This window comes from Artibeus jamaicensis, unplaced genomic scaffold (assembly GCF_021234435.1).
Source record: "Artibeus jamaicensis isolate MK-2021 breed Jamaican fruit bat unplaced genomic scaffold, CSHL_Jam_final contig_3152, whole genome shotgun sequence".
NCBI classification, from domain to species: domain Eukaryota; kingdom Metazoa; phylum Chordata; class Mammalia; order Chiroptera; family Phyllostomidae; genus Artibeus; species Artibeus jamaicensis.
Window position 1 is genome coordinate 935,712 of NW_026521729.1, and position 20,403 is coordinate 956,114.

General features: G+C 41.8%; 2 protein-coding genes across 9 annotated transcripts in view; one reads left to right on the plus strand and one right to left on the minus strand.

Annotated features, from left to right (window-relative positions):
- Positions 1-15,226, plus strand: part of CNOT1 (CCR4-NOT transcription complex subunit 1) — a 77,336-nt gene extending 62,110 nt beyond the window's left edge. For 4 of the 7 annotated variants that reach the window (XM_037141448.2, XM_037141447.2, XM_037141450.2 and 1 more), the window contains exons 36-49: positions 1,005-1,147; positions 1,867-1,975; positions 2,079-2,248; positions 2,906-3,158; positions 5,508-5,756; positions 6,769-6,932; positions 7,122-7,239; positions 8,362-8,463; positions 9,217-9,390; positions 10,180-10,329; positions 11,110-11,290; positions 12,548-12,680; positions 13,903-14,037; positions 14,206-15,226. In XM_037141448.2, coding sequence (XP_036997343.1) covers positions 1,005-1,147; positions 1,867-1,975; positions 2,079-2,248; positions 2,906-3,158; positions 5,508-5,756; positions 6,769-6,932; positions 7,122-7,239; positions 8,362-8,463; positions 9,217-9,390; positions 10,180-10,329; positions 11,110-11,290; positions 12,548-12,680; positions 13,903-14,037; positions 14,206-14,284 — 2,160 coding nt within the window. In that variant the 3' untranslated portion in view covers positions 14,285-15,226. The remainder of the gene's footprint in view (positions 1-1,004; positions 1,148-1,866; positions 1,976-2,078; positions 2,249-2,905; positions 3,159-5,507; positions 5,757-6,768; positions 6,933-7,121; positions 7,240-8,361; positions 8,464-9,216; positions 9,391-10,179; positions 10,330-11,109; positions 11,291-12,547; positions 12,681-13,902; positions 14,038-14,205) is intronic. The other 3 variants (XM_037141453.2, XM_037141452.2, XM_037141451.2) reach the window with 1 other exon arrangement.
- Positions 11,381-19,548, minus strand: SETD6 (SET domain containing 6, protein lysine methyltransferase). Of its 2 annotated transcripts, XR_008391175.1 has the most exons (10): positions 19,446-19,548; positions 19,134-19,238; positions 18,905-19,049; positions 18,687-18,828; positions 18,383-18,577; positions 18,134-18,254; positions 17,432-17,612; positions 17,151-17,293; positions 16,005-16,488; positions 11,381-14,685 (listed from the first exon to the last, which is right to left on the minus strand). XR_008391175.1 is itself a non-coding variant. In XM_037141454.2 (9 exons), exons 1-9 carry the CDS (start codon positions 19,470-19,472, stop codon positions 16,183-16,185), a joined length of 1,365 nt encoding a protein of 454 aa, XP_036997349.2. In that variant the 5' UTR covers positions 19,473-19,548; the 3' UTR covers positions 11,381-16,182. The 2 variants fall into 2 exon arrangements, 1 of the variants encoding a protein (XP_036997349.2); XM_037141454.2 differs by having other exon boundaries at positions 11,381-16,488.
- Positions 19,549-20,403: the final 855 nt, after the last annotated feature.

The window sequence follows — 20,403 nt, forward strand, 5'->3', positions numbered from 1 at the left end:
ATGTACCCTTGTTTCCTAAAGTTACATTTAGGATTAAAAGTTAATGTGAAGCAAATTTTGGTGTGTGTGGTGTTTTTGTTGTTGTTTTTGTTGTTTTGGGGGGTGGTAAGAGTTTCACATGTAGAAAGAGGGGAAGGGAAGGAGAAAGAGGAGGGAAACAACAACATGTGAGAAAAGCATCCATTGGTTGCCTCTCACATGCCTCCAACTGGGGATTTGGCCTGCAACCCAGGCATGTGCCCTGACTGGGAATCAAACCAGCGACAGGCTGACACTCAACACTGAGCAACACCAGCCAGGGTGCAAGTTTTGTTCTGTAATAAGGCAGTGATTTTCTACATAGCAGACTATAGTTGTGGCAGTTAAAAATGGTAACTTGATGGGGGAAATTGGGACAACTGTAATAGAAGAACGATTTCTAAAAAAAAGGTGGGGGGGGAATTTTTTAAAGGCAAGATAGTCTGGGCACATGATTATTCAAGAAACTTCAAAAGATAGATTTTTTCCTTTTTAAGAAGATATTATTTATTTTTAGAGAGAAGGGAAGGAGAAAAGGAAAGAAACATCAATGAGTGGTTGTCTCTCACATACCCCCGTCAGGGGATCTGACCCACAACCCAGGCATATACCCTGGCCAGGAATCAAACTGGCGACCCTTTGGTTCGCAGGCCCACACTCAGTCCACTGAGCTACACCAGCCAGCGCTAAAAGATTTTGAGGGACACACTGACCCAAGTATTTGGGTAATGGGGTATGGGGTAGATGGAGAGCATTGGGTTTTGACTATGGAGGGACAGTGGAGCCTTTTGTGACAGTGAGGAACACAACAGAAACTACACAGAGTGTGTGTTAGGTTCTATGAAAAGAACTTTGGTGAGTGTAGAGATTGTTAACTCTGGGCCCTAGAAGGTATCTTGTAGTTTGCATTAAGATTTTGCTTTTGGCTTTGATAGTTAGGCTGAGTACTGTATTTTCCATGGTTCTGAACACTTCTTTCCCCATAGGCTGTAGAGGGCTTACTAGATGCTACAAGTGGTGCTGATGCTGACCTACTGCTGCGTTACAGGGAATGTCACCTCTTGGTCTTAAAAGCTCTTCAAGATGGCCGGGCATATGGGTCTCCATGGTGTAACAAACAGATCACAAGGTCAGTACTCATCGTAGAAGAGTAACAGTTATTGGACTGCCTTCTGGTGTACATGGCCCTGTTAGGGTGCAGAGGTTTCCCTTGAATCTGGAAGGTAAATGGGACTTTTGGAGTTTCTAATATTTATTTATTTAGAGAGGGGAAGGGAGGGAGAAAAAGTGGGAGAGAAACATCATTGTGTGCTTGCCTCTCACACGCCCCCTACTGGCGACCTGGCCAGCAACCCAGGGATGTGCCCTGACTGGGAATCGAACTGGCAACCCTTTAATTCGCAGGCTGGTGCTCAACCACTGAGCCACACCAACCAGGCTGGAATTTCTAATTCTAAGTAGTAATTATTGTTGAAAGGTTGTTCTTTTTCCACACCTGGTGCCCATGACAGGTTCAGAAAACCAGTACTTTGCTTTGGGGGATAAATTGTAGATCATTGGTTTCAAAAGGTTTTATTGCTTTTTATAGCAGTGATGTTCATACATAAATATGTTAATGTCTTGAACAGAATGCTTTGTTTTCTAGGCTTTGAGAGCAAGCTTGAGTTTTAACACTACCCCCTGTTCTTCATTACTGGCTATTTTGAATCTTGATTATTGATTTGCAGTTGGTTCTCAAGGCATCCTTAGTTTAGAACAAATTATCATCGAATAAAATGGGCTCTTTATTTTACCTGCTACAGTGTTTGGTTGAGCCTTTATAAATAAAGAAATACTGACTTTTTCTAGGTGCCTAATTGAATGTCGGGACGAGTATAAATATAATGTGGAGGCAGTGGAGTTGCTAATTCGCAATCATTTGGTTAATATGCAGCAGTATGATCTTCACCTAGCTCAGGTATGGAAGGGGTCTACTTAAACAGGAGAAGGGACCCTGGTAGTTGGGAAGTGTGTTTGCTGTAACTGTTGCCTTTCTTATATTGTGCTTTCTGTGTTGCCAGTCGATGGAGAATGGTTTAAACTACATGGCTGTTGCATTTGCTATGCAATTGGTAAAAATCCTGCTGGTGGATGAAAGGAGTGTTGCCCATATTACTGAGGCAGATCTCTTCCACACCATTGAAACCCTCATGAGAATTAATGCTCACTCCAGAGGCAATGCTCCAGAAGGGTGAGGATGAAATGCTTGGGATTTGTGTGTATTCAGCAGTTTAAGAAAGAGCTTTAGAAATGAGTATGTAGACTTACTAACATTACCTGTTATAACTGCTTTACCTACAATATATGGGAAGCCATAGGTAGGCCTAATACTGTCCCTGAGGTATGAAAGCTTAACTAACTGCCAAGCCTTTTTTCTGTACAGCACTACATATATATTAGCATTAGACTTATTGTCAGAGTCCTATGTTTAAGCCTGGCCCTGCCACTGAAAATCTGTCTCATTTTAGGTAAGTTGATTGACCCTCCCTAAGCCTATTTCTTGTGTAAAATGGAAATAATATCTCAATGAGCTGTTCAAAATTAAGACACATCACATAAGTCATGTCATGTAGTAGGTATGCAGTGAATACATAGAATGAATATCAGTTCCATTTCAAAGGGCATCATTTTTTGGTCAAGAAGTGGCTTAACTAAGGTCAGTCATTTGCATATTGTGTCCTCATGCATAAATAGAAACAAAGAGACTGAGGATAGTTTTGTTTAAATGTGGAAATGGTAAAGTGATCATCTCTCTTGTGGTTTCTACTAAATAAGCAAATTGTCCAACTGTATGTCTCAAATCACAACCATGAGTAGACTGATTTTCACTCTGGATTTATTGTACTAGATTGCCCCAGCTGATGGAAGTAGTGCGATCCAACTATGAAGCAATGATTGATCGTGCTCATGGAGGCCCTAACTTTATGATGCATTCTGGGATCTCTCAAGCCTCAGAGTACGATGATCCTCCAGGCCTGAGGGAGAAGGCAGAGTATCTTCTGAGGGAATGGGTGAATCTCTACCATTCAGCAGCAGCTGGCCGTGACAGTACCAAAGCTTTCTCTGCGTTTGTTGGACAGGTAGAGCTTTTGGAAAGAAAGGTGCTTTTTATTCAACATAAGTAGGGTGTGATGCCTCCCATATTAAAGCTCAGTATTATGTATCTGTGGTCAGACAGTTACCTCCATACTCATGTAAACCAAAAATGTCACCATTTTATTAACCTTGTTAAATTGATACAGCTTATTTCATCACTGGTCACTAAGCAGCAAAGTCAACATTCTTACTCCTCCCCTTTAGTTCTGTTTATCCCATTTCAGTTGTCACAGCTATAAAGTGTAATAGGTCAGATAATGAATAATGAAGTTGCTAGGTGTGTAGTAATTTTGCTAGCTTGGTAATCAGCAGTGATGAGAGTATGGCCTAAAAGTTCTTGTAGCCCATGTTTAAAAAATAAGAAAATACAACAAAACAAAGAAAACTTAAATATTTCAGTGGTGGAGCTTTTTATTGTATTTTCTAAATTAAGTGACTTACCTAATTAAAACTAATTAACATGTTCTTTGGGGGGAATAGTTTCCAGTATTTATTTTCATTCAATTTGATCTAAATTGAAATTTTTTTATTTTTATGCTCCATACTGATGGTTTTTATGACCCTTGGATACAACAAAGGTTTTAGGTACTTGGCTACAACTCTAAGATTCCACATAATTTACTCAATATAATACATGACATATTTTACACATAGAAAAGTTCTTTACTGTGGTTATATTTGATCTAAATTGAATTTTGACTTAAAGTGTTAGGGAACAACTCCGTAGCTAAAAACTAAAAACTAGGTTTGGCAGGAATAATTGTGAACAGGATGAACAGGAAAAAATGCAGAAAAAGAGCCATAGTATCATTTAACATTCTGGTTTTGGTCCTCAGTGGGCTGCTTTCAGCCACTGTGAGGCATTCAGACCCGGTAGTCATTGTGTCCTAATCATGGTACTTGACTGGCAGCAAGAGTGGTGCTTCTCCTGAACTGGCCTTAGAATTCCTTTAGTAGAATTCTTGTAATGTTTGTTCAGGGAGACATACCTGCTTATTTCTGCAGATTTACCATTATATTTCTTTAAACTGAGACCAAAGTATGGGGTGTGCATCAAAGAAAGATTACAAAATAGACCCGTTACCAAATAAATGATGGATGGTTGTGGAAGAGCAGATTTGAATTTTAGGAAATAGAAACTGGATTTATTTTTTTAAGATAGGTATTACTTAGTAAATCATACTAAGTAAATTTCTCCCTTTAAAAAATAGAGGGAATTACAAAACATACCTATTGAAAAGCAATTACTGCATGTTTATAGTTCAATTTCTGATTTGGATGGAAGAATTTTGAATTAATTGGTTTTTGTGATCATTGGTATTTCATGGGTATGGATGTGGCACCTGACCCAGCTCTTCCTGCTAGCTTACTAGCTGCTACTTCTTCTCTCCATTTGAAAAAGATAATGTGTTATACTTTTCTATTCTCTTTTGCATCCTTTTGAGAATTCTTTCTCCCTTGTTCTCCATCTTGAATATAGCAGTCTGTCCTCATTTCCTCACATTAATTTTTAGATCACTATACATAAGTCCCTTTGTTGGCCTCCTCTCTTGGCTAGGGTTACATGATTGTCAGTTCAGCTGTTGTATTGCTTATCAAGAGACAGTTGAAGTTTCCAAGATAACAGTCAAGTGTTCATTCTGGGCTTGGTTTCTCTGTTAAGCAAGCATTGACCTTCTCCTCCTGCTGCCTGAATGCTTGTCACTGTCTTACCTTTCTTACTAGCAAAATAATTTCTCTGCTGCTTCCCTTCCAGTTGTATGTCATAGAATTTGTTCTTTATCTATTTTTGAAAGAATAAACTTGCCCTTTCGACTGTATTTTTAACTTAATTTAAATTAATGTAACTGGGTATGGTCTGTAGGTATTTTCATGGGTACCTACTTCTACAAATTACTACTTCATTTTCCTGGTGAAGCTAGTTGGAATTATAAAACCTTTGCTTAAGTCATTTGGAAGAAATTATCTTTTATTCTTTGAGAAAGTTAAATATTTGTAATTTCATCTCCTTGGGGAAAATATACCCTGGACAGAAGGTGTTAATGTGACTGTTAGTGACTTACTGAAAGTTGGTTTAATTTGCGTATTTTCCAAAATACTTGGGTACGGACTGCTGTTCAAAATTGCCATGTTATCTCTTTTCTCAATTTCCATCTTCTCCATTAAACTTAAAACTGGAGCAATTTTGTCATGGGTCCTTAATGACCAAGGCATTTTCATGAGAGCTTTTTTACAGAGTGAAAATTAGAAATGTGACAATGGGAATAAATGAGAGAATATTACTTAAACGTGAAAATTAAGTTTATTTGTGTGTTTTATCTTATTATGTCTCTATATTTTTGTTCCCCTGGTAGATGCACCAGCAAGGAATCCTGAAGACTGATGACCTCATAACAAGGTTCTTTCGTCTGTGTACTGAGATGTGTGTCGAGATCAGTTACCGTGCTCAGGCAGAGCAGCAGCACAATCCTGCTGCTAATCCCACCATGATCCGAGCCAAGTGCTACCACAACCTGGATGCCTTCGTCCGACTCATTGCACTGCTAGTGAAGCACTCAGGGGAGGCCAGCAACACTGTCACAAAGATTAATCTGCTGAACAAGGTCTGAAATCCTTTCTTGCTTTACTCTCGAGGTACACTTTGAAGCCTACATCAGTGGTCCTAAAACCTTAGGACCCAGCTCTTTCCCAGAACATTTTGTAATACCCCCTTTTCTGTACTGAAATTAAGTCTATAGATGATAATGTAAACATAATCACCAAATTTTGAAAGAAGAGTTTGTTGCGTTAACTGAAAGGCCCTCCAGAAAATCATAATGTATTGCAGTGTGTTAACATTTGGTAACGCTAATTAAAAGGTATTTAGTTACTACGAGATTTGTCCTCAGACACAGAATCACTGCACCAGAGGGTTAGATATGTTCACTGATAACTCAGATTGGCATCCCGGATACCATGAGCAGCACTGCAAATCATTGTTTTCATTTTTCTGGCAAGGAAGGCAAAATACAGTTTTCTTTTGATTTTATACAGTGGAATTCTTAGAAACCTGAGCAGTAAATTAGTGAAAAAATGGACTTAAGAGTTTGGTCTTGCATAATTACAAATAGGTTGTCATATTCTTCACTGTTAAGTGGGAAAATCAAGTGGCACTTGGGACAGTTCTTTGTATAAGAAATATAGGACATTTCTGCGGCCTGACAGCTTCTCCCTGGTCCTGGTCCCTGTCTACTCAGTGACAAGAGAATTATAAACCATTTGCCTCTTGTCAGCTTCATGTCGGACCAGAAAAATTCGGTTGCTAGATTGTAATAGCCTGATGAAATATGCTAACTTACAGAATTCTAGAAAAACCACTGGGCATCTGTGGAGAGTATACATATCTGGTTGGCAGTTATTAAAATTCAAAAAAAAAAACCCACAAAGCTCTGCAGGCCAACTCAGATCAATGTGTGGTCAGTCCCTTTAGCTGTTGGCATGTAATTTTATATTCAAATAGTATATGTCTTTTCCTCCAATGTGGAACTGAAGAATGCAAGGTAAAAAAGCCTGACTATGGAGAATGGTAAGTGAATTCCCTTCATGGTTTAAAACTCTAATCTGTGTGTTCTGTAGGTCCTTGGTATAGTAGTGGGAGTTCTCCTGCAGGATCACGATGTTCGGCAAAGTGAATTTCAGCAGCTTCCCTACCATCGAATTTTTATTATGCTGCTCTTGGAACTCAATGCACCTGAGCATGTATTGGAAACCATTAATTTCCAGACACTTACAGCTTTCTGGTAAGTAGTGTTCAATTTAATGGAGATTTCCTGGTAAAGATTACTGTTTTAGTATAGTAAAATTTGAGAAGTAGAACAAGTTCCAACTTACAGGTTTAGGCACATTTATTCATAACAAGCTCGTCTACTTCTTTTTGTGTGTTCACTATATTTTAGACTGTGCTTCTAACAAAGGTTTTCTTCTTTCAGCAATACGTTCCACATCTTGAGGCCTACCAAAGCTCCTGGCTTTGTGTATGCCTGGCTCGAATTGATCTCCCATCGGATATTTATTGCAAGAATGCTGGCACATACGCCACAGCAGAAGGTGTGGCTGCAGTTTATCTCCTACAGATGAAGACTGTAACTACCTGAGGCTCACTAGCACTATTAGTCTTTTAGTAGTAGTGATTACACCTCTTCAGGCTTAGTTGGGAATTCTTCTATTTAATATGGAGAGGCTTAGCAAGTACTTGACTGCCTCTGCCTGAGTCATTCCTCAGTGGTTATGGTATTGTGTCTCCAAGTCTGTTGTGAGCTACTTGGGTCAGTATCATAAGGGCCTTTTAAAGTTGAAAGTTTGGACCACCTCTGTAGCCATTTATATCTGGGTGATGGAGCTATGAACCTGCCAGTTTCACAAGTTCACACTCTAAATGCTAATGGCTCTCACACTCAAGGTTGAGGACCATTGGTTACTGCCTTTGAAGAAATTAGGATCAAATTCTAGTAAAGAGTTTTAACATAGTTGTGAATAAACACAACATGAAGTTTCTCTCCCATCTTATAGTAAATGACAAATGACTACTGTAGACAATACCCTTAATTGGCCTTTCAGATCAAAACAAAGCTTATGTATGTATTTGGCTAAAAAAAGAGAGAGAGAATAAAATAATCCTTAGATGGAGTTTTGGTTGGTGGAGAAGTGCTTTCCAGGAAGAGGAGCACAATACATTGAATAAAATTACCCCAGAATGAACATAATTAGTACAATTGAAAATGGGTGAGCAGGCCAAGTTTGGCTTAAAATAGAGGGTTCATGTAAATTAGGTGAGGCTATTTGCCAAGAATTGAGGATCTGGCTTTGGGAAAAGAAATGGTCAAGATTCAGGACTTAATTAAAAGAAAGAATTGAGAAAACAGACCTAGCCATCAGTTTCTCAGTTGGCCAAGTGTTCCATATCTGTGAAATTTTCTCATGATCATCTCCCATTCTTTAAATTTTGCTGCAGTCACAAGGACCTCTGTGTCCTGGAGTTTGGGGAGGCAGTTTGTTTCCCTCTGCCTCCAAAATTAGGCTTATTCCTTTTTAATGCCAATCAGTCTTTAAGAGAGGTACTTTAACATCAGTATTCTCTAGTTATATTAATATGAAGAAGTCACAGTGTAGCTGATTTTCTGATCGCAGAATAGCAGCTGAGTAAGACTCATGTACATTTCTTTCTTTCAGGGGTGGCCTATGTATGCACAGTTACTGATTGATTTATTCAAATACTTAGCACCTTTCCTTAGAAATGTGGAACTCACCAAACCTATGCAAATCCTCTACAAGGTAATTAATTAAAAAATAATTAAGATGTAAGAGTTTTTATTTTTATTTTTTTAAAAGATTTTATTTATTCATGTTCAGAGAGGCAGGGAAAGAAGGAAAGAAACAGCTATGTGTGGTTGCCTCTTGCCTGTCCCCACTGCAGTGATCTGGCCTGCAACCCAGGCATGTGCCCTGGCTGGGAATCAAACTGGCTCAATCCACTGAGCCACACCAGCTAGGGCATTTTATTTGTTTTATACATACCATAATCTGATTAAGGAAATACCCTTCTATTTGTAATTTGCTGAGAATTTGTAAATAATTAAATGGGTATTAATTTTATTGAGTGCTTTTTTGCATTCAAGATCCTGTAATTAAAATTTTTTAAATTTATTGATTTTTAGAGAGCAACCCACATCAGTTTGTTGTTACACTTATTTGTGCATTCATTGGTTGATTATCGTTATGTACCCTGACCCAGGATTAAATCCACAACCTTGGCATATCAGGACGATGCTCAGACCCACTGGGCTACCTGACCAGGGCAATTTTTTCCCATTACTGTTTTAATTCTGTTAATTTTCAAATGCTTAAATCATCATTGCATTCCTGGACCATTTGGTCATAATATATCACTGATTTATACTTCAAAAACAGGGCTCTTAAGTATTTGTAAGGTTATGCCAGTAAAGGCACCTAGGCCTGGAATTTTTTCTTAGTGCGAAATCAGCAAATACTTTTTCTTTTCTTTTTTTTTTTTTTTTAAATATATAGGGCACTTTAAGAGTGCTGCTGGTTCTTCTGCATGATTTCCCTGAGTTCCTTTGTGATTACCATTACGGATTCTGTGATGTGATCCCACCTAATTGTATCCAGCTAAGAAATCTAATCCTGAGTGCCTTCCCAAGAAACATGAGGCTTCCAGACCCATTCACTCCTAATCTGAAGGTAAAGTTTCAAATAGTTCAAGGAAAAGAAAATTATGTTTAATATTTTTAGTTCTTTCTCTGGGAAATAGGTGGCAGGCCAATCATTTGGGTGGCCCCATGGCACAGAATTGCAGAACAGACCTTAAATTTTTTTTTTACTTTTATTGATTGTAGAGAGAGAAACATCCATTTATTATTCCATTTACTTATGAATTTATTGGTTGATTCTTATATGTACCCTGATCGAGGATTGTACCCACAGCCATGTCATATTGGGACAATGCTCTAACCAGCTGAGCTACCGGCCAGGGCCAGAACAGACAGACCTTTTGTAATGTCAGCATTTCACAGGTGTTTTGTTTAAATTGTTGAAGGGGGAAAAGGGGACCACTTAAAATCACACCACCCTGGCATGGGCAGTCATTTTTATGTAGTTTCTACCCCCCCTTTTTTTTTTAACCTTTCACATGAATGTTTTTAAAAATTAACAAGTATGATGATGTTTATTCTTCTGGGGTGTCTTTTCCAAGACTAGTGCTTCAGTGAGTGAGTAAGCTAATTCCACAGGGTCCAGTGCAAACAACGCCCTTTTACTACAAAATCATAAGCTGTAATTCTGTAACAATATCACATACCATATGACATTTTCAGTGAAATGTTCAAATTAAAGTAGCAGCTCTACTCTTGAAGACATTTTTGATGTGTATAGTTTTAGAAAAACAATTCTACCACTTTCTGACATAGATAGAATTTGTTGTTAACTCGTTACAAATGCCCTGGTTGCAGTTCTTGTATTTGTCTGTGACAGGTGGATATGTTGAGTGAAATAAACATTGCACCCCGGATTCTCACCAATTTTACTGGAGTGATGCCACCTCAGTTCAAAAAGGATTTGGATTCCTATCTTAAAACTCGGTCACCGGTCACTTTTCTATCTGATCTGCGCAGCAACCTGCAGGTTAATTGGTTTGGCTAATTCTCAGCTATGTCTTAGATAGAGAGCACTTTCTATGCATAGTCCTTATGTGTGGCCTGTTTGGGAGTCAGTCTTTTTAGCTTGATTAAAAGATTTTAATACATACTGTTGTTTTTTAATTTATTGAAGTAGGGTGACATTAGTTAATAAATTACAAGTTTCAGGTGTACAACTTTGTAGCACATCATCTGTATATTGTATTATGTGTTCAGCACTCCAGTCTTTCCTAATGGTTGGGTGAGATTAATGAGATTATAGATCATCTTATCAGTGACACAAAGGCAAGACCTTGGAAGAGGTGACCAAGGAGTGGACTGATTTTCTGTCAGAGATAGACTGACAACAACTGTTCCTAGACAGTACTCCAGGGATTTTCCTAAAGACATGGGTTTAACTTGCTGTATAGAAAATGACTTGAGATTATATTATCTTTCCAGTAGTTTCACATCTAGGAAACACAACTTTGTCTCTCTACAGATCTTTTATATAATTGAGATAGTGCTCCCCCCCCTTTAATAAACTTCACTTTTGTGCATTCCTGTTAAGGTTTTGGTTTCCCAAGGGAAATGGTATTTGTTGTTTTCTTGTGTATTTGCTAAGTAACCTCAACAAACTCAAGTCAGTTTATTTAAAATTTAAATTACACAGAATGTCGAGAGCAGTTCAGCTTTTCTATGAAGGCCTAGAAAAGGGTTTAGAGATACTAATGCCCAAATTAACCATTTGTGAGAGTAAGTCAGGAGCTCTGTTGTGTTCATTTAGGTATCCAATGAGCCTGGCAATCGCTACAACCTGCAGCTCATCAATGCACTGGTGCTCTATGTCGGGACTCAGGCCATTGCGCACATCCACAACAAGGGCAGCACACCTTCAATGAGCACCATCACCCACTCCGCTCACATGGACATATTCCAGAACCTGGCTGTGGACTTGGACACTGAAGGTGAGTCAAGCCAGTCTCTACTCAGAGTCAAGTTCTCTGCACTTTATGCCACAGTCCAGTCATAAAAAATAAGCCACAAGAGAGAAAGAATGTTCTGTCAATGTTTATTGGTATGCCTGGCTATTTTTAGTTGGATAGTATCTGCTCAGTGCAAAACAGCATAAAGGAAAGAACCATCCAGAGTGCTTACCACATCAGTTAATATTCCAGTGTATGTCACTGCAGTACTTTTTTAGTGTGCAAAATAAATGTGTTCCTTTTATTAGCCTCTTTAAAAAATAGCATTAATGTTAACATTCTGTTAACCTGCCTTTTTCCCCTTTTCCCTTACTGGTGCTTACTTGGCAGGCAGGACATTGACATTAGGTGTATAAACGTGCATGGATGGGAGTTTCCCTACTTGCTTGGCAAAAAGCTCACAGTATAACTTTATTCTAGGTTGCCTGTGAACTGTATTTCACATTCTGTATTCTTAAGTAATAGAGATTCACTAGGTACTCACCAATTCTATACAGTCCTCACCTTAGCACACATACACTTTAGAAGAATGCCTGCCTATTTTGACTTTGCTCTGGATTCTTGAGAAGCTAGTTAATTTTGAGTATGTATAAATTGTTGGCTTATTTGTAGAAGAGATTTGAGTCAGCTTAAAATCAAGATTTAATAAAAGTGAATATCACGTCCCAAGCCGAGCAAAAAGAAAGTAGTCCTTAGGGACACGTTAAACATAAGTAATACTGAGCAGAGGCCAGACAACTGAGCCAAGTTAATAAATACTCATTCCAATATACTTTAAACTAGTGGTTCTCAAGTGTGGTCTGAGAACCCTTGGTGTGGAGTTCAAGACCCTTTTTAGAAGGGCTGTGAGGTCAAAACTATTTTCATAGTATCTTGGTTTTTGCACTCAGGTTGTAATGAGTGTATGGAGTTTTCCAGAGGCTACACGAAATGTAATACTGGAGCAGATTGAACAAAGGCAGAAATGACAATCCAGCTGTCTTCTCTTAAGTGGCAATAAAGAGACTGGTGAATTAAACCAGTGACACCCTGCACTAAGTCTCTTGGGGGAAAACTTTTTAATGTAGAAATACTGAAATAAAATGCACAGAAATAAAAACTCTTGGGGACCTAAAAACTGTAGGATAATTTTTAAACCTATAGTAGAAATCTAAATCCTAACCAGTAAAATGATTTGCCTTCTTATCTTGGCCTTATAAAGTAAGTCCTCACTAAGCTGGATTTTTTTTTGATTTGTAGGTCGGTATCTCTTCTTAAATGCAATAGCAAACCAGCTGCGGTACCCAAATAGCCACACTCACTACTTCAGCTGCACCATGCTATACCTTTTTGCAGAAGCAAACACTGAAGCTATCCAAGAACAGATCACAAGGTAAGAGATTTTTCAGATGCTTCTTAGTTGTGCCTCAGCCCTTTTACTATGAATTCTTTGAGCATCTTTTTATGTGTTTAATATGGGATATGGTTGTGAACAATGACATGCAGCTACAGGTAATAATCACTGCTGAAATAAGTAGTTTGCAGCAAGACACCAACATTTTTAAGCTCATGTGTTGGTGGCAGTGCAATTTTTAACCCGAGTCCTGAGTCACACGGGCCTATTAAAGCCCATGTTAAAGCATGTGGACTTATCTCTAGGTTAAAAGGTTTTTAAGCAGCAGAAATAATAGGATCATACTTGTGCTTTCCAGACAGTAGTTAAGAATCTTTCGTATATCGCTTGGACAATATACAGCACTGGAGATTGAGCAATGGGTAGATTCTAGTGAGAGAAGTATGGATGCATGTACTTGACAAACTGGGTCAGACTTTTTAAACTTGCCCCTTCACTTATAATAGTAGTTTGTGGATATTAGATAACAGTAGTCTGGTACATTTATATACTGGAAATTAAGTAGTGATAATGTCCTGTCTTGTGATTATTTATAAAGCTGTAGTAAACTTCCTTGAACTTAAATCTTTGTTCTTATGCTTTATTTTCTTGAGAAATATAGTTGGCTAGGTAAAAGATATGAATATTTAAGCCGGTACTAAACTGCTATTCAAAAAAAGTACCAGTTTATACATGTACTAGTGGTATTAGAATTTATTTCCTTAAATTGTGTATTCTTTTAAAAAAATATTTGTGTATTTTTAGAAAGGGAGGGAGAAAGGGAGAGAAACATCATTTGTGGTTGCCTCTCATGCGCCCCCTACTGGGGACCTGGCTTGCAACCCAGGCATGTGCCCTGACTGAGGATTGAACTGGAGACTCTGGTTCACAGGCCAGCCAGGGCTGAATGCATTCTTTGAGTGATTACTTTCTTGCACCATGTAATCTGATATTGTCCTCACTTGACTGTAACTTAGTCTCTTAGGCTCAGGGGAATAGGCAGGACTCAAAGCTAGGTTTCCTAACTCCAATTCTCCCTACATTACCTATGCAGTATAGAGGACAGAGATTGATCCACTAGTCTTTAGTAAAGCTAACAATTTTTGCATGTGGTTTAATAATCAGGAGAAGAGTTAGGCAAAAAAAAAAAAAAAAGTATCGGAAAAGTGGTTCTGAATCTGTGTGTTTCTGTGTAATATTAACCTATTCTCTCCTTCTCCAGGGTTCTCTTGGAACGGTTGATTGTAAATAGGCCACATCCTTGGGGTCTGCTTATTACCTTCATTGAGCTGATTAAAAATCCAGCATTTAAGTTCTGGAACCATGAGTTTGTACACTGTGCCCCAGAAATTGAAAAGTAAGTTAAAAGTAATTTTTTAATTGTCTTAATGGGACGGAATGAGGATCATTTGATGGCTTCAGCCTGGGTGGATTATTAAAAAGGAGGTAGTTGTTAAAGTGAATGAGACACAAAATATTATCAGGCCTGAATTTCTCTCACAGACTTGCACTCTCTCTTTTTCAGGTTGTTCCAGTCGGTTGCACAGTGCTGCATGGGACAGAAGCAGGCTCAGCAAGTAATGGAAGGGACGGGTGCCAGTTAGATGGAACCACCTCTCTGTTGTGAACTGTCAGCCTGGCTGTCCCAGAGCACCACGTTCATAAACTGGCTGAGGAACCCGTTCAGCTCTTCTGACTTTCTCAGCCCTTTGGTTCTTGGGTACCTGCCCCAATTACTGTTTGGGTCAGTTTCCTGTCTCTGTGGGCACGTTCCAAAGTTTAAATGCATTTTTTGACTCTTGGCCAAAATTTAGAAAATGCTGTGAATATCATTTTGAACTTGTGTAAATATATGACAGAGAAAACCTTTGTCTGGAACTTCTTGGGTTTGTGCAAAATATGTCCAAGGCAAGTATATAAACTGGTACCTGTCCAGCTTATTATTGAAGATGCTGCTGCTGCTGTGCACTTGTCTGGGGACATAGTTCCATGTCTTCTGACATTCCTGGTGTCCCAAAGAAGTAGCGCAAAAAAAAAAGAAAAAACCAAAAAAGCCAGTTTAAATATTATGTAACTTATTTTTTTAATGTGGACAGGGGACCTTGAAGATTACCAAGTTGTTGAAATGTGGATGTGGTAGAATTTAGTATACCAGAGAACCTGGAAAGAGCCCACAGTTACAATCCTACGGGTTTTGCTTTGTCCCTTCTCCAAACTTAGAGCAACTGCTGGAAAGCATCCCCTTTTTATAAAGGGAAACCAGAGCAGGCCTAAAGCTCCCCCATCTCTGTTAATTGTAAACTGAGGAAAGGGAACCAATAGTATGAACTGCCCTCCCCTTTTATCCCAGGCTAAGTTGAATGAATACCAACAAAAGTCAAAAGGACCAATACCGTCAGTCCCTTTGGTAAGGATTTTGAGTGTTTTGTAAATGTATTGGTCCGTGTTGTATTTTGTAGCCTTTTTAGTTCCTGGGCTTTAGCTCCCCTCCTTCTTGTATGTGTATGCATACTGTAGTCAATGCAACATTAAAGTCATGACACACACATGAGTCCACTGTGCCTTTTCTCAGTAGCAGCAGCCAGTGCTAGAGGTAAGGAGGAAAGTGGACAGCCCACCCCTGCAAAGCCCAAGGTCTTTGGGAACCACCAGCTTCTTGCTGAATGGTAGATCTTTACCACTACTTTTGGACATCTGGCATGTTCAAATAAACAAGTGATTTTTTTTTTACATAGTATTTTTCTGTTCCTTTTCAACAGTAGAAAATTAACCATAGAAACCTGCTCTAACAGTTAAAAATGCTTTCTATTTTTAAAAGAAAGGAATAGGTATATATTTAAAACTTATCCCCCTTATAATAATATTTTGTACTTTTAATGGCTATCAAGTTTTATAGCCAGAGAGGACAAATGTCCAGGGCTAAACAGGAAATCTTACATGAAGTGAGGCTTTGATGTCATTGGTGTCATGTGCTTCCTTCCCTGCAGGAGAGTGAGTGGTGCCACCTGGAGCAGACTTCAGAGTGCTGAGGGGTTAAAACAGATGCTCTGAGTGCCAGTGGCATCACTCACTCACTCTGTCCTTTAAGAGGAAGGAAACAAAGTTTGTTTTATAGAAGGTAAAGCGCCAGGTCTCCTTTCAAAGTCTGTGCTATCAAACACTAGATGACAGTAAGACCTTTCATGATCAGAATCATACTGCTAACCTTCGTGCAAACTGAAAACAAGACAACAATGGTAGTAACTAAAAAAGTGGGTATTGGTTTTGGTGACAATCAGCAATTCCCAAGTCTGCTATCCCCAACCCTTAAACGTGTCCCCTTACCTCAGAGTTCATCTTAGACACCTTTGTTCCTTTTCCTTCTGGTATTTAATATGAAAAAGCAAACAAAGATCCAGAATTTCCTCCTTTTTGAGCATCATTGAATATCACCTTAGAATCAAGTTCCTGTGGATGTCTCATGGATGTTCCAGTTCCAGGCACAGGGAACCTGCTTATTAGCTTAACCTGTCAGTTCCAGCAACTGGTGTAAGATCATCTTCTGTCCGTAACGAACCTGTAAGGCCTGTTGTTCCCTCCAGCTGAGTTTGGTGTACGCCTCCTTATTACTGAGCAAATCTTGCTCAGTTTTTAAGTCTGTGGCATAGGTTTGCAGGGTCAACAGAATACTGTCCCGTAGAAGCTGCCTCCATGATTCTTTGAGCTTGGGGATATTTGTGATTGTCAGGCTGTCCTCTTCCCTTTCCTCATCTCTCCATCCATCCTGGTCTCGAACCTCTCTGAACTCCTCAGCAGGCATGCACAGCACCTAGAAACGACAGCAGGGCCCTTAACCTGGGATGCACTACTGGTATATTTCTGAAATTCCAGTGGGGAAGCCAACCTGTCTTGGCAGCATTCAGGTTTCCTCTTCATCACTCCTGCTCCTAAATACGGGGTTGGCTAAAAAGTCCATTACATTTTTTCCACAGAAGGCACATGTTCATTTTCACCAATAACTATGGAATTGGATGTTTTTTATTAATGTCAGCTATCTCTTGTTGCTGGCTTCTAGTGGGTAGAGGCCAGGGGTGCTACTAACCATCTTCCAGTGTGTCAGCCCCATTGTAAAGAATCACCTGGCCAAAATGTCGACAATACAAAGAAACTGCAAACCACTTTCGACAGTCACAGCACCTTCTCTACACAATGCAGATCTTGTTTTTTGCATTTTTATCTTCTTGAAATAATAGAGTATAATATGCTAAAAATGTTGCTTATGTTCCATTTTCAATATTGAAATGGCTGCACAATTTTCTTAATACACATTGATGTAACAGCTGTCACGATACAATCTAACAAAATTGTTTCAAATGAAGTTAAATACAACTAAGCACTATTAGGGCCATCAAATTGGGGAAAACAACCTTTTTGCCCAACCAAATACTCAGGCCTGCTTTCAGCATTAACTGGCCGTTTTCAGCCCCTTACCTTGAGCGTGGTGGTCAGTTCCTCTTCTGTCAGCACCTCTTCCCGCCCAATCACAAAGGCTCCTTCCTCCCCCACCATCTCCAGTCTGCATAAGTAGTCCCAGCGCTCCTGCAGCAGGAGCCTTTCAGCTTCACCTTTTGTTCCTGCAGACGGAGGTGATAAATAGTGTGATGTCTGCGCCTGAGTCTGCCACCTAGTCTCCAAAAACCAACTGCTGTTCAGCAGAGCACCGGGGTGGGAACCGATGCACATTCAAACGTCCAAGACAGTTAATCACTCACCCTGTAAAGCTGCCTCACGAACTGTCACCATCTGAATGTCAGCTGTGTCATCTGTGTTGTCAGGGTATGGTTCAACAAAACCGTACATATGAATCAGCTGCCAATTAGCCATTTTCCCGTAAGTGTTGAAAATTTCATGGCCTTTAGGAATGGGCTGAGTAGCCACCATCCGAAGACAGTTCTGGAGTGGAAGGGAGAAGCTGGGACCAGGCCCTTCCCAGACTAGTGGCGTGGCTCCTCCCCTCTCAGGAAGACCTTCCAGCAGGTTCAGTTCAGTGATGGGACTGATGCTGTGCTCACCCCCAACAGTAACTGTCCACACAGGAACAGAAGCGACATAACCAGCCCTGGTGCTGGAACCGCAGACCCACACTCCACACTGGAGCCCTGGGTCTGTGCAGAGCAGCAGAACTCCAGTGTCATCGACAGTAGTCAAGTTCATGAGGGGGTTAATCACAACTTTGAGGGCTAGGAGATGGGTTATGCTCAAACTACTTCACTGGAATATGCAAAAGTGACTATATGAGTGATTATATGACTTCACTGGAATATCCAAATGAATACATACAGGAGGCGATAGCTTCACCTTTTTAGGACAAGGAAATTGGAGCCCATTTAGCCCAATTTACCAGGCAGGCGTGTAAGTGGCAGGCACTCCCAGTCACCAATGCACAGAACAAGAAGTGGGAGGGGTCCACTCACCGAGGAGTATTCTAGATTGGCATTGTGATTGGCTAAGTGGTTTAGGATGTCTGCAGCAGGCACCATCAAAGGGGGGTTTGGCTCTTTTTCATCCTCCTCTTCCTCCAGTGGTTCCTGAAAGCTACCCGAAAGAACCTGGCTACAGCCCAGTGCAGGGTGAGAGGCTGGGGGTGGCGTTCCCAGTTCTTACCCTCTTGTCCCTCAGTAGAGCTCTAAGGAAAAGTGGTTTCGGAAGCTCTGCTCACTGACCTGTAGGCCATCACGAGAGCCACAAGCTGGTGGTAGAGCTCCAGGGAGCGAACCCTGGGGCTGAACAGGTCAGGGTGGGCTTCCATGAAGGGCAGAACAACGGAGTAGTACTCGCTGCGGATGTTGGCCAAATCCTTCTCTACCGCCTCAGGTACCCCTGTGCCTTGCAGCAACCGCCGGCGCTCCTCCTCGGGCCTGCGGGGACACCCCGCCAATGTTCCCTTTACACCGTCCCAGGACCACTGCTCGGGAGGCAGCCGTGTCCCCGGGCCCGGGCGGTTTCAGCCCCCGCTACGACTCTCACCAGAACATGGGGTGCTCCAAGCGGCCCAGCTCCGGCCAGAGCGCGAAGTAAGGGCTCCAGGGTGAGGCCGGGGCCTGCAGCTCGTGGAGCAGCGCCAGGAGCAGTGGCACCCAGCCGGACTGGCTCTCAAGTGCGCCTCGCTCTGGGGGAGACAGCAGTCAGAGCCCCGGCGCGGCCCGGGAGCCCGCCTGGGTGCTCACCCCCGCCGGCGAGCCCACCTCGCTCCAGCAGGCCGCCGATCGAGCAGGTGTACTGCGACAGGAGCGCGGCTCGCGGCACCGAGAACAGCAGCTCCCCAGGCTGTACGCTTTCCCGGGCCACCATGCCGTAGCCGGCCACAGTGCCCTGCCGGCTCACCGCCACCTAAGTTGAGGCCGGGGGGGTTGAGGAGCAGAGGATCAGAGCTGGCCCGCACCGGCCCCGTCTCCCGCCCCAACTCTCACTCACTTTAGGACTCAAGTCCAGCCCCACGCGCCGGCACCAGCTCAGGAAGCCGGCCACCGGGTCCGGGTCCAGGTCCTTGTCGTCGCCGCTGCCCACAGGCCCGGTCACCTAAGACAAGCAAACTCACTGGCGACGCCCCAGTCCGGAGCGCAAGCTGGGAGAGGGGGGAGACAGCGGCGCGCACGGAGGAAGGGCTCTGGGTGGGGGATGGGAACGAGGAAGTGAAGGAGACCCCCCACGCGGCACGGATTCCGGGCGGAGCAGTGCGAGGCGCTGGGCGGGGCGGTGGGCTTCCGATGGGCGCTCAGGACTCACCCGCCGGCGCTTCGCCTGAACCGCCATGGTTGGAGGGCGCGCGGTCGGGCGCAAAGAGCCGCACGAGCTTCCGGCGCCCAAAGCCCCACCCCAAGGCAGGGCTTATAGCCCCACCCACCACGCAGACCACGTGGGGCTCGTGTCAAAACGCACGCGGAAGACAAGTAGGGATTTGTTCGTGGTCCGATTCTTCTGCGCGTCTGGGTGTCCCCACTTGGGCTTAGAAAAGGTGTGGTCGGATGCCTGAAGGTATGTCCCCATGTCACCTCGAGCCTGGTTCTGAGCCAGACGCAACCCTTCCCTTTGGTCTCGACAGCTGAGACCCCGGGGTAGTGCTACTGCGGTTGGGAGCGCTCTCAGGTGGGCGCCCGCCCGCCTTCTACTAAAAAAACTTATCTCTGAACTGAGACCAGGGGGATGCTGAGCTGTGACTGGCATATTCTGAAAACTGGCCTGATTTGACAAGAGGGAGGAGACGGGGGTGGGGTGTGTGTTTGTGTGTGTGTGTGTGTATGTGTATGTGTATTTGAGAGATTGGAACTTAATGGTAGAATCCTGCCACCATTCTACCATATTTTGCGGTGTATAATGTGCATTTTTTGCCCAACTTTTTGAGGGGAAAATAAGGGTGTGCATTATACATGGGTATTACTCATTTGTAACCAGTACATACAATTTCTTGTACCATAATGTTCAACAATAAATGCAAAAATTCCTTTATAATACAAAAAAAGTATCTACATACAAATGAATTTTAAAAGATTTTTTTCCCTTAAAGTTTGGGGGGAAATGTGGGTGCGCATTATACATGGCAAAATACGGTAAATCGGTGTAACTTCTAAATAAACGATTCCTTTCCTTTTTACCGAACTCTGGCATTGGGAGTCTTGGTGCGGGCAGTCAAGCCCACACGTCTGTTTTAGAATTCCGAATGCTGGCATTCTGTAACCCTCTGTCA

Excerpts from the sequence above, each read along its gene's own strand:
- SETD6 (XM_037141454.2), bottom strand. The coding sequence starts at position 19,472 with ATGGCGGTTCAGGCGAAGCGCCGGCGG. Across the intron at positions 17,294-17,431 it reads TCGTGAGGCAGCTTTACAGG|GAACAAAAGGTGAAGCTGAA; the intron begins GTGAGTGATTAA and ends CTCCGTCTGCAG. Across the intron at positions 16,489-17,150 it reads AACTGACCACCACGCTCAAG|GTGCTGTGCATGCCTGCTGA; the intron begins GTAAGGGGCTGA and ends TGTCGTTTCTAG.